This window comes from Symphalangus syndactylus, chromosome 5 (assembly GCF_028878055.3).
Source record: "Symphalangus syndactylus isolate Jambi chromosome 5, NHGRI_mSymSyn1-v2.1_pri, whole genome shotgun sequence".
Classification (NCBI taxonomy): Eukaryota; Metazoa; Chordata; class Mammalia; order Primates; family Hylobatidae; genus Symphalangus; species Symphalangus syndactylus.
In genome coordinates, this window is record NC_072427.2 from 41766114 (window position 1) to 41778407 (window position 12294).

General features: G+C 42.5%; 1 protein-coding gene across 3 annotated transcripts in view; it reads right to left on the reverse strand.

The window, feature by feature from the left end:
- The window catches only part of TRIP4 (thyroid hormone receptor interactor 4), a 74666-nt gene that overhangs the window by 60485 nt on the left and 1887 nt on the right, over positions 1-12294 (reverse strand). For all 3 annotated transcript variants that reach the window (XR_008657683.2, XM_055278166.2, XM_055278167.2), the window contains exons 2-5: positions 7542-7711; positions 6135-6268; positions 3855-4067; positions 444-522 (exon numbers count right to left, since the gene is read on the reverse strand). Coding sequence is in view for 2 of the 3 variants with exons in the window: in XM_055278166.2 (XP_055134141.2) it covers positions 444-522; positions 3855-4067; positions 6135-6268; positions 7542-7711 (596 nt within the window). In the remaining variant the exon portion in view is untranslated. The remainder of the gene's footprint in view (positions 1-443; positions 523-3854; positions 4068-6134; positions 6269-7541; positions 7712-12294) is intronic.

Genomic DNA, 12294 nt, shown 5'->3' on the forward strand with positions numbered 1-12294 from the left:
CTACTTGGCAGGCTGAGGCAAGAGAATTGCTTGAACCCAGGAGGCAGAGGTTGTAGTGAGCCAAGATCAGTGCCACTGCACTCTAGCCTGGGTGACAGAGCGAGACTCCATCTCAAAAAAAAAAAAAAAAAAGTAAATATTTGCTACATGTGGTGGCACACGCCTGCAATCCCAGCTACTCCGGAGTTTGAGGCAAGAGAATCACTTGAACCCAGGAGGCAGAGGTTGCAGTGAGCCGAGATCGCGTCACTGCACTCCAGCCTGAGTGATAAGAGTGAGACTCCACCTCAAAACAAACAAACAAACAAACAAAAAAAAACAAAAAACTGAGAATGAGTGAATAAACTGCATCTTGCACTCCGGGGATACAGAAAAGAGAAACAACCACAGATGCAACAAGGTACCCATCATCCCAGTGATCCAATTACAAGACTGCTGTCTACCTGACATGAGTTTCTTTAGCAGTTTCTGGCTCTTGTTTGAATCACGCTGTAAAATATCTTGTTCCTCATGAGTACACACCTGTAAAATAATAAGAGTAAGATGTGATCCAATAGTTAAATTATATTGTTTTCTTGATATATCTAAAAGTAACCTGAAATTACACATTAGATGATGATAAAATAATGAGACTATTGGTGTTTTTTAATCCAAACACACCAAAATATAAAAATGCAAATGAGTTTTCTCCAGATCTCTTTCCATTTCTTTTTTATGACCCAAACAAACAACTTATATCACTGCACATGTCCCTGAATGACTTAATGGTTTAGAAAAAAAAAAAAAGGCTGGGCACAGTGGCTCATGACTGTAATCCCAGCACTTTGGGAGGCTGAGGTGGGCAGATTGCTTGAGCGCAGGAATTCGAGACCAGCCTGGGCAACATGGCCAAGGCCCATTTCAACAAAAAAATACAAAAATTAGCCTGGCATGGTGGTGTGTGCCTATAGTCCCAGCTACTTAGGAGCTGGGACTTCTTTGTAGATATGGGGTTTTGCCATGTTGCCCAGGCTGGTCCTGAACTCCTGGGCTCAAGCAGTCTTCCCTCCTCAGCCTCCAAAAGCAATGGGATTATAGGCATCAGCCACCATACCTGGCTCCTGGTTCTTTCTAATAAGACATCTTATAATTAACTTCTCTTGTCAGATTTGGGCTTCATGATTACAACTGGGTTGCTTTTTATGGTAAAGTCCTATATGTTTTATCCAGTATTCTCAACAGTGGGAAATATTTATCCTTTGAGAGTACGTTACTTTTTCTTCTTTTTTTTTTTTTTTTTTTTTTTTGAGTCAGGGTGTGGCCTTGTCACCCAGACTGCAGTGCGGTGGCACCATCTCTGCTCACTGCAACCTCCACCTCCCGGGCTCAAGTCATCCTCCCAACTCAGCCTCCCAAAGTGCTGGGATTACAGACATAAGCCAGCATGCCTGGCCTGAGACTCTGTCTAAAAAACAAACAAGGGCCAGGTGCAGTGGCTCATGCCTGTAATTCCAGCACTTTGGGAGGCCGAGGCAGGTAGATCACCTCAGGTCAGGAGTTCAAGACCAGCCTAGTCAATATGGAGAAACCCTGTCTCTACTAAAAATACAAAACTTAGCTGGGCGTGGTAGTGGGCACCTGTAATCCCAGCTACTCGAGAGGCTAAGGCAGGAGAATCGCTTGAACTTGAATCCAGGAGGCGCAAGTTGCAGTAAGCCACTGCGCTCCAGGCTGGGCAAGAGAGTGAGACTCCGTCTCAAAAAACAAACAAACAAACAAACTTCAAGGCCAATCTGCTTTACATTACTTTGTTTCTTCAACTAAAAGATTCAAGGGACCTAGGAGAAAACACTGTACAATACTTCCTAGCAGTTGCCTCAATGACACCACAGAGTTCCTGCCAGCAGCTATAAAAGCTTGCTCTAAAGAGAAAGCTCCATATGGGAGATTTACTGCCATTTAATGGACATTTTTATTGGCAGACATTACATTTTTCAGGTCATCCATTGTCTATCAGCTTATTCTGAGCATATGAAAAAATTAAGGGTCCCACCAGGCACGGTGGCTCATGCCCGTAATCCCAGCACTTTGGGAGGCTGAGGTGGGTGGATCACCTGAGGTCAGGAGTTCCGAGACCAGCTTGACCAATATGGTGAAACCCTGTCTTTACTAAAAATACAAAAAATTAGCCAGGCGTGGTGGTGTGCACCTGTTGTCCCAGCTACTAGGGAGGCTGAGACAGGAGAATTGCTTGAACCTAGGAGGCAGAGGTTGCAGTGAGCTGAGATCGCGTCACTGCTCTCCAGCCAGGGCGACAGAGACTCCGTCTCAAAAAAAAAAAAAAAAAAAAAAAAAAAGAAAAGAAAAAAGAAAAAATTAAGGGCCCCATCAGAAAAGAGGAGAAAATGCTGGGTGCGGTGGCTCACGCCTGTAATCCCAGCACTTTGGGAGGCCGAGGCGGGCGGATCACGAGGTCAGGAGATCGAGACCATCCTGGCTAACACGGTGAAACCCCGTCTCTACTAAAAATACAAAAAATTAGCCGGGCGAGGTAGCAGGCGCCTGTAGTCCCAGCTACAAGGGAGGCTGAGACAGGAGAATGGCGTGAACCCCCGGGGGCGGAGCCTGCAGTGAGCCGAGATCGCGCCACTGCACTCCAGCCTGGGTGAAAGAGCGAGACTCCGTCTCAAAAAAAAAAAAAAAAAAAAAAAAGAAAAGATGAGAAAATGAAGTAATATAAAATAGATGCCTTTACCAACACCAAATGTCATTGCTTCTGACAGCCAGCTCAACTTGGTAAAATTAGCTTTTTAGATAGCTCATTAAGGGTTTTTGTGAGTCATTATCACTACATTCTTGAGGTCATTCTCTCAGACAAAGCAGAGCTATGACAAGGTGGAATCCTGGAAATAGAAGCTATAATGACCTGAGGATTCTGTCACAGTGGCTCCTAGCCCTAGGAGCCACATCAGAACTGAAGACTTAGACAAAAAATTTTGACATTTCAGCCCCTATAGTTTTCTTAAAGTTAATTTGACACAAGAAGACTTGGATCTCTCAACAATGTATGTTCTCAAACCCTTCTCATTAATGGCCTCAGTACTAGGATATAACCTGGGGTTCTTTCTTTCTTCTGAGACAAGGACTTGCTCTCTCACTGCAGCCTGGATGTCCTGGGATCAAGTGAAGCTCCCATTTCAGCCCCTCACGTAACTGCTACTACAGGTGCGTACCACCACACCCAGCCCAGCTAATTAAAATCTTTTTTTTTTTTTTTTTGAGACAGGGTCTTCCTACATTGCCCAGGCTGGTCTCAAACTCCTGGGCTCAAGTGATCCTCCCACCTCAGCCTCCCGAAACCCACCTTGGCTTCCCAAAGTGTTGGGACTACAGGCGTGTGCCACTGTGCCTCGTCTAACCTTGGGTTTCTAACTAATCATATCCCTGCTACTCGAGTTCATTGGATATTTTAGGAAAGAAATTTACTAAGAAAAAGAGAAGGCCAGGCATGGTGGCTGACGCCTGTAATCCCAGAACTTTGAGAGGCTGAGGCGGGCGGATCACGAGGTCAGGAGATCGAGACCATCCTGGCTAACACTGTAAAACCCCATCTCTACTAAAAATACAAAAAATTAGCTGGGCATGGTGGCGGGCACCTGTAGTCCCAGCTACTCGGGAGGCTGAGGCAGGAGAATGGCATGAACCCGGAAGGCAGAACCTGCAGCGAGCCGAGATCGTGCCACTGCACTCCAGCCTGTGCAACAAAGTGAGACTCCATCTCAAAAAAAAAAAAAAAGAGAAATTACTTGAGATCTGAATGGCCCTGCGTATTAACACAAAGCACAGGAAAATAAAATAGAAAAGAAATAATTTACCAGAGTGCCACAGAATAAGCAAGGGCCTGAGCCTTCTTGTTCACAGACAATGCGCCCACAGATCAGACAGTTATTGATGAGCTTGTGCTTCTGGCCCAGGCAATCACAAGGGTGGCGACCAGGGAGCAGGACTGCAAGCCTATCCTGTCCCTCTCTTGTGTATAAATTGACAAACTTTGTCTTCTTCTTTACGGAGTTGCTGTTCTCTTGTGCCTAATCGTACAAAGACATCAAAATAACATCAAATAATTAATGACAATGTAAAAAGTCAAGGGAGAAAATGCTCAGTTCTGTTCAATAACAACTTATATACTATCCAAGAACCAAGAAAGAAGGCAGGGAAGGGAAGAAATACAAATTAGTTATAATCAAGGTTCTGAGGAAAGGTTATACTCTAGAAAAACTAGCTGATAATTACCTTGTCTTTTCTGCTAGTAGCTTTCAGCCCATTACTATGGCTAGTGGAAGGTAAATGCAGCAGTTAAATCTGTTTATATGACATCTTTAAGCACAGCTAAATTGGAGATCATAAGAAACAAGAATGCCTCTAAAAGCAGATGATATTCACAGATTTGGAAATACGGGCAATCAATAAAATAAGAAAAATAAATATAAAGTTGACTCAATAAGAAACCAGTAAGAAAAGGACAGATAATACAATAGAAAAACAGAAGGTGGAGGTTGCAGTTAGTCAAGTTCGCACCACTGGGCAACAGAGCAAGATCTTATCTCAAAAAAAAAAAGGGCAAAAAAAACCTAGTAAGAACTTCATAACAAAAGATATCCTAATGACTAACAGGCATATGAAAAAGTGCCCAATTTCATTAGTCGTCAAAATAATGCAAAAACAAAAACAAAATGCAATACCACTAAATATCAACCAGAATGGCTAAACTGAAAAAGAGAAAATATGAAGTGTTAGCAAAGATACAAAAGAATTAGACCTCTCATACACTGCTGGCAGGACTGCAAACTCGTATCAACTGAAGTTGAACATATGCATGTTCTATGACACAGCAATTCAACTCCTAGATATATACTAAACAGAAATGTGTAAATATGTTCACCAAAAATACATACAAGAATGTTCACTGTTGCACTGGAATTGGAAACTATTCAAATAATAGAATGGATAAATTGTGATGTATTCACTTAATAAAATTCTGTGTAGCAATGAGAATGAGAAAGTATAGCTGCCCAGAGTAGAGATGAATCTCATAAATTGAAAGAAGCTAGACACTGGCTGGGCACGGTTGCTCACACCGGTAATCCCAGCACTTTGAGAGGCCAAGGCAAGCAGATTGCTTGAGGTCAGGAGTTCAAGACTAGCCTGGCCAACATGGTGAAACCCCATCTCTACTAAAAATACAAAAATTAGCTGGGTGTGGTAGCATGCATGCCTGTAATCCCAGCTACTCGTGAGACTGAGGCAGGAGAATTGCTTGAACCAGGGAGGCAGAGGTTGCAGTGGGCCAAGATTGCGCCACTGCACTCCAGCCTGGGTGAAAGAGCAAGACTCCGTCTCAAAAAAAAAAAAAAAAAGAGAAAAAAGCAGCTAGATATAAGAGTACACACTATTTAGCTTCATTTATTTAAAGTTCAAAAACAGGGCCGGGCGCGGTGGCTCATGCCTGTAATCCTAGCACTTTGGGAGGCCAAGGTGGGTGGATTGCCTGAGCTCAGGAGTTCAAGACCAGCTTGGGCAACTTGGTGAAACCCCATCTCTACTAAAATACGAAAAATTAGCTGGGCGTGGCAGTGTGTGCATGTAGTCCCAGCTACTCGGGAGGCTGAGGCAGGAGAATCGCTTGAACCCAGGAGGCAGAGGTTCTGGTGAGCTGAGATTGCGCCACTGTATTCCAGCCTGGGCGACAGAGTGAGACTCTGTCTCAAAAAAAAAAAAAAAAAATTAGCTGGGTGTGGTGGCGCATGCCTGTAGTCCCAGTTATTTGGGAGACTGAGGCAGGAGAATTGCTCGAACCCAGGAAGTGGAGGTTGCAATGAGCAGAGATCACACCACTGCACTCCAGACTGGAAACAGAGCAAGACTGTGTCTTACAAAAAAAAAAAAGCAAAGATGTGTTTATAATACTAATCAGGTTGCCAAACAAAAAAATCTACCATATAGAAAGGAGTATATATAACTTTTTCTCCCTAAAATTCATGCACTTGTTGAAAAATTGCCATTCTAGACCAATTTGTACACTTTGCTCTCTGAAATATATTAGTCACTTGCTCTTCTCCAATAGTCAGAAAAAGCTTCAATCTATAAGCACTCACCTTGGCCAAATCAAAAGGTGTTTTAACCTCTGCAGTCGTGTCAGGTTCAGTAAATGCAGGAACTTCCTGCCTGTTTCTCCCTTTCTTCCTACCCCGCTTTAGATGGTCTCCTGATTTCTGCCCATCTAAAATTTCTTTAAAGATAGAAAAAAAAAACACACGCACACACAGATTGATAAGAGCATTCCTGGTGAACTAATATAGCTAATAAACTAAGGTGATGCTTAATATTTAGAGTCAAGATATCATCAGGAAGATTTTTAATTATCTTTTCCTGTCAAACCAGAATTAAATTTAAATCATCATTTTCAAGAGTGCAGTCAATGAAAAAGAACTCAAACAAGTGGCTGGGATTAAGAAGTTAAATTAAAATCTGATATTCTAAAATCAGCCTTAGTGGCTCACATGCATAATCCCAGCACTTTGAGAGGCCAAGACAGGTAGATTGTTTGAACCAAGGGGTTTAAGAGCACCCTGGACAACAGAGTGAGACCCTATCTCTAGAAAAAAATACAAAAATTAGCCAGGTGTGGTAACACACACCTGTAGTCCCAGGTACTCAGGAGGCTGAGGTGGGAGAATCATCTGAGCCCAGGAAGCAGAGGCTGAAGTGAGCTGGGATCAAGCCACATCACTCCAGCCTGGGCAATGAAAGTGAGACCATGTCTCAAAACAAACAAAATTCTGATATTGTAGATTGCACAGTAACTTAGATTATTTAGTTTGGTGCTCATCTTTTGTACTGTTTAAGCAGTTATCTCTAAATGCTATTCATACTATAGCCAATCAACACTTTACTTACACCCTGGTATGCACATGACTGAAAAATGTTTATGTATAAATTTTTCAAATTATTCTGAAGCCACATTTGTGTCTGTAAACACACATTTTTTTGTGATATTTTCCTTTTCTTTCTTTTTTTTGAGATGGAGTCTCACTCTGTCGCCCAGGCTGGAGTGCAGTGGCACCATCTCAGCTCACTGCAAGCTCCACCTCCTGGGTTCACGCCACTGTCCTGCCTCAGCCTCCTGACTAGCTGGGACTACAGGTGCCCACCACCATGCCTGGCTAATTTTTTGTATTTTTAGTAGAGTAGGGGTTTCACCGTGTTAGCCAGGATAGTCTCGATCTCCTGACCTCGTGATCCACCCGCCTCGGCCTCCCAAAGTGCTGGGATTACAGGCGTGAGCCACTGTGCCTGGCCTTTTTGTGATATTTTCTAAGTTGAAAAAGAACTGGAGCAATATTCATTACGGATTGAGTAGAACCGAACTAAAAATATGTATACATATGATTCTGTTTAAGTTAGCTGTGAAGAAACATAAGAAAGCAAAAAAATAAAATAAAAATTATTTAAGCCTGCCCACTTACCAATATTTCAACATTTGCTTAATTACATTAACTTACCATCTTTTTTGAAGCACTGCTGCAAAGGATCAGAAATCAACTCCTGATCATTCTTTTGCCATTTGGTTATAAGTTCTTCTATGAATTGACCTTTTTTGCCTTCATTTCCCTGGAGGAGATCAGTAACATATTCTCGTATCTCTTCAGCACTCTCAATTGACAAAACGTACCTCAGGAGGCAAAGATGTTAAGTTGTTGAAACAAGACTAACTTACACTGTTTCTCAGTAATCTTAACAGAGATCTAGGTAGTAAAAACCATTTATTAATCTATTAGAGTGTTTACTTTGAGCCAAGTACTGGGCTAGATGCTAGAAATACAATATGATCCTAACTGGTACGAATGTATACATACATACACTTATGTGTAGGAAAAAAAACAACGTTATACACCAAAACGATTACTAGTGAGTGATGGGATTAAAGGTAGTTTTAATTTATTTTTATTTTATTTTTTCCTACAATAGATATGTTTTTAAAATGTATTACATTATAATATATATGGGAAAAAAAAGAAAGAAACAGTGCTTATTTCTGGGTTGTAGTATTATGGTTTACTTTTTTGGTTTACTTTTTAAATTTTGGTTTACTTTCTTGTCCTTTTCTGATTTTTTTAGTTTTCTACAGCGAACATCTTATCATTACAGGAGAAAGAAGTGATAAAAATTACTTATAAATTAACACATAAGCGGCCGGGCACGGTGGCCCACACCTGTAATCCCAGCACTTTGGGAGGCCGAGGTGGGCGGATCACCGGGTCAAGAGATCGAGATCATCCTGGCTAACACGGTGAAACCCTGTCGCTACTAAAAAAAATACAAAAAAAAAAATTAGCCGGGCATGGTAGTGGGCTCCTGTAGTCCCAGCTACTCGGGAGGCTGAGGCAGGAGAATGGCGTGAACCCGGAAGACAGAGCTTGCAGTGAGCTGAGATTGTGCCACTGCACTCCAGCCTGGGCGAGTGAGACTCCCTCTCAAAAAAAAAAAAAAAAAAAATTAACATACAAGACACTGAAAACAGTGTAAAACCTGAAGAAACTGTAATTCAGACGCAATGATATGGAATGCAAGAAAAATTATTACCATAGTGCTATATCCTTTAACTTTTTAAAAATTATGAAATTGTCTTATGATTGGTATCATATATACTGCATTCTTTTCACAGTGTAATGGTGGAATTGCAGAATTATGCTCTAGATGTAAACAAATTTGTGCCTTTGGGCCTCACTAAGAGAATATTCTGACTGGGTGCGGGAGCCCATGTCTGTAATCCCAACAATTTGGGAGGCTGAGGATGGAGGATCACTTGGGCCCAGGAGTTTGAGACCAGCCTGGACAACATAGGGAGACCTTGTCTCTAGAAGAAAAATTAAAATTAGCCAGGCATGGAGGCACATGCCTGTAGTCCTAGCTACTTGGGAGGCTGAGGTGGAAGGATCCTTTGAGTCTCAAAGGTGAAGGCTGCAGAGCCATGATTGCGCCACTACATTCCAGCCTGAGCAACAGAATGAGACTGTCTCAAACAAACAAAAACGGCGGGGCATGGTGGCTCCCAGCAGTTTGGGAGGCTGAGGCAGGTGGATCACCTGATGTCAGGAGTTAGAGACCAGCTTGGCCAACGTGGTGAAACCCCGTCTCTATTAAAAATACACACACACATACACACACACCATCCAAAAACAGGCATCTTCTAATTACTATGGATTAGAAAAGACAATGGTTTTTCAGGACTTACACATTTTAATCATCTTGCTCCCCAAACTTACCAGTCCCCACCAAAAGATTAACTGCTATCAAAGACTTGCAAAACTGTAAAGAATCCCAAGGGATCATTTAACCCTGGAGGGTTTTTTTGTTTTTTGAGACAGTGTCTCACTCAGTCTCCCAGGCTGGAGTGCAGTGGTGCGATCTCAGCTCACTGCAAACTCCATCTCCCAGGTTCAAGTGATTCTCCTACCTCAGCCTCCTGAGTAGCTGGAATTACAGGCACGCACAACCACACCCAGCTAATTTTTGTTTTGTTTTGTTTTGGTTTTGCATTTTTTTTTAGTAGAGACGGGATTTCACTATGTTGGCCAGGCTAGTCTCGAAGTCCTGACCTCAAGTGATTCACCCACCTCAGCCTCCCAAAGTGCTGGAATTACAGGCTGAGCCACTGCACCTGGCTTTTTTTTTTTTTTTTTTTTTTTTTGAGACAGAGTCTCACTCTGTCACCCAGGCTGGAGTGCAGTGGTGCTATCTCGGCTCACTGCAACCTCTGGCTCCTAGGTTCAAGAATTCTCCTGCCTCAGCCTCCTGAGTAGCTGGGATTGCAGGCATGCACCACTGCGCCCGGCTAATTTTTTGTATTTTTAGTAGAGACAAGGTTGTGCCATGTTGGGCAGGCTGGTCTTGAACTCCTGACCTCAAGTGATCCACCCGCCTCAGCCTCCCAAAGTGCTGGGATTACAGGTTGAGCCACTGCACCTGGCCAACCCTGGAGTATTTTTCAAACAACCGGGGAAGAGAGTTCCAGAACCATTTGAATAAATGTCATTTTAACTACTTAACAAGGTATAATAAAGAACAACATTCATCCAAATATGTTACATACCAAATCTTATCAAAATAATATGAACTCATCCAGATTGTGGACCAAAATTTATTTTGTTAACTCTGTGTATAGCTATTTATGTCTTATAAGTGTATCACTAATTAGAAAGTTAAGGCTGGGTGCAGTGGCTCACGCCTGTAATCCCAGCACTTTGGGAGGCTGAGGCGGGCAGATCACGAGGTCAGGAGACCAAGACCATCCTGGCCAACATGGTGAAATCCCGTCTCCACTAAAAATACAAAAATTAGCTGGGCATGGTGTCACGAGCCTGTAGTCCAAGATACTGGGGAGGCTGAGGCATGAGAATTGCTTGAACCTGGGAGGTGGAGGTTGCAGTGAGCCAAGATCCTGCCACTGCACTCCAGCCTAAGCGACAGAGTGAGACTCTGTCTCAAAAAAGGAAAAAAAAAAAAAGTTAATAGCTCTGTGCTATTTCAAAAATTCAGGCTACTCATATAAATTGTTCAAGTTAGTACATTACTGTAGTACATACACCTGGGTAATTCTCAACTAAATGCCAGGCAAGGCACAGCAAATGCTTTCATCATGGCATAATAGCCTGTTGTGCAATACTAGTGAATACCTAACAAATGCTTCAAATAGTATCTTAGCATAATACATGCCGACGGGCGCTGACCTCCTTCCCAGGGGGAATATATATATATATATATATATATATATGTATTTTTTTTTTTTTTTTGAGATGGAGTCTCGCTCTGTCGCCCAGGCTGGAGTGCAGTGGTGAGATATCAGCTCACTGCAACCTCTGCCTCCTGGGTTCAAGCGATTCTCCTGCCTCAGCCTCCCGAGGAGCTGGGATTACAGGTGCCTGCCACCACACCTGGCTAATTTTTTTTTTGTATTTTTAGTAGAGATGGGGGTTTCACCATGTTGGCCAGGCTGGTCTCAAAATCCTGACCTCAGGTGGTCCGCCTGCCTTGGCCTCCTAAAGTGCTAGGATTACAGGCGTGAGCCACCACGCCTGGCCTGAGAACGCATTTTCTTGATATTGTGTAATCCAAACAAAATACAACTGGATTCTAGACTGAGAAGACTATACCTATCATTCTTACCCTATTTCAAATTGTTAATTTATCAAAAATAGCCTCAATCTTTCTTTTTTCCTTTTTTTTTTTTTTGAGACAAGGTCTCACTCTGTCACCCAGGATGGAGTGCAGTGGTACGATATCAGCTCACTGCAACCTCTGCCCCCGGGTTCAAGGGATTCTCCTGCCTCAGCCTTCCAAGTAGCTGAGACGACCTGCACACTCCACCACACCCGGCTAAGTTTTGTATTTTTAGTAGAGTGGGGGTTTCGCCATGTTGGCCAGGCTGGTCTGAAATTCCTGACCTCAAATGATCCGCCTGCCTCAGCCTCCCAAAGTGCTTAGATTACACGCATGAACCACTGCGCCTGGCCACCTCAATCTTTTTTTTAATACTGTATTTAATATAATGCACATATTTAATATATTTAATATAACATTTGATATATTTAATATTTAATACACATATTTACAATAAATATGTGAAAATTGGGCCAGGCGTGGTGGCTCATGCCTGTAATCCTAGCACTTTGGGAGGCTGAGGCGGTTGGATCATCTGAGGTCAGGAGTTCCAGACCACCTGGTCAACATGGTGAAACCCCATCTCTACTAAAAATACAAAAATTAGCCGGGCATGGTGGTGCATGCCTGTAATCCCAGCTGCTCAAGAGGCTGAGGCAGGAGAATCGCTTGAACCTGGGAGGCGGAGGTTGCAGTGAGCTGAGATCGCACCACTGTGCTCCAGCCTGGGCAACAGAGTGAGACGTCGTCTCAAAAAAAAAAAAAAAAAAAGTGAAAATTTTGAACTTATATTCATAAAAAACACTTTTCTGTTTTATATATTGCAAAGTTTCATTATTTCATTTGATAGCATTCCATTGCTTTAAAAAATGTTTGAAAAGTACTAAATACTTAATCTGACTGCGTTCAAGCAAGGGTAAAGCCAAACCATAGGATTTCGCTGTTTTGTTTTGCTGTCTATTCTAGTGTTCAAAAAAATCCTTTATCTTGTTGTTTACTTTTTTATTTCTGTAGAGACAGGGTCTCGCTATGTTGTCCAGGCTGGTCTCCAACTCCCAGTCTCAAGCAATCCTCCCACCTCCACCTCCCAAAGTG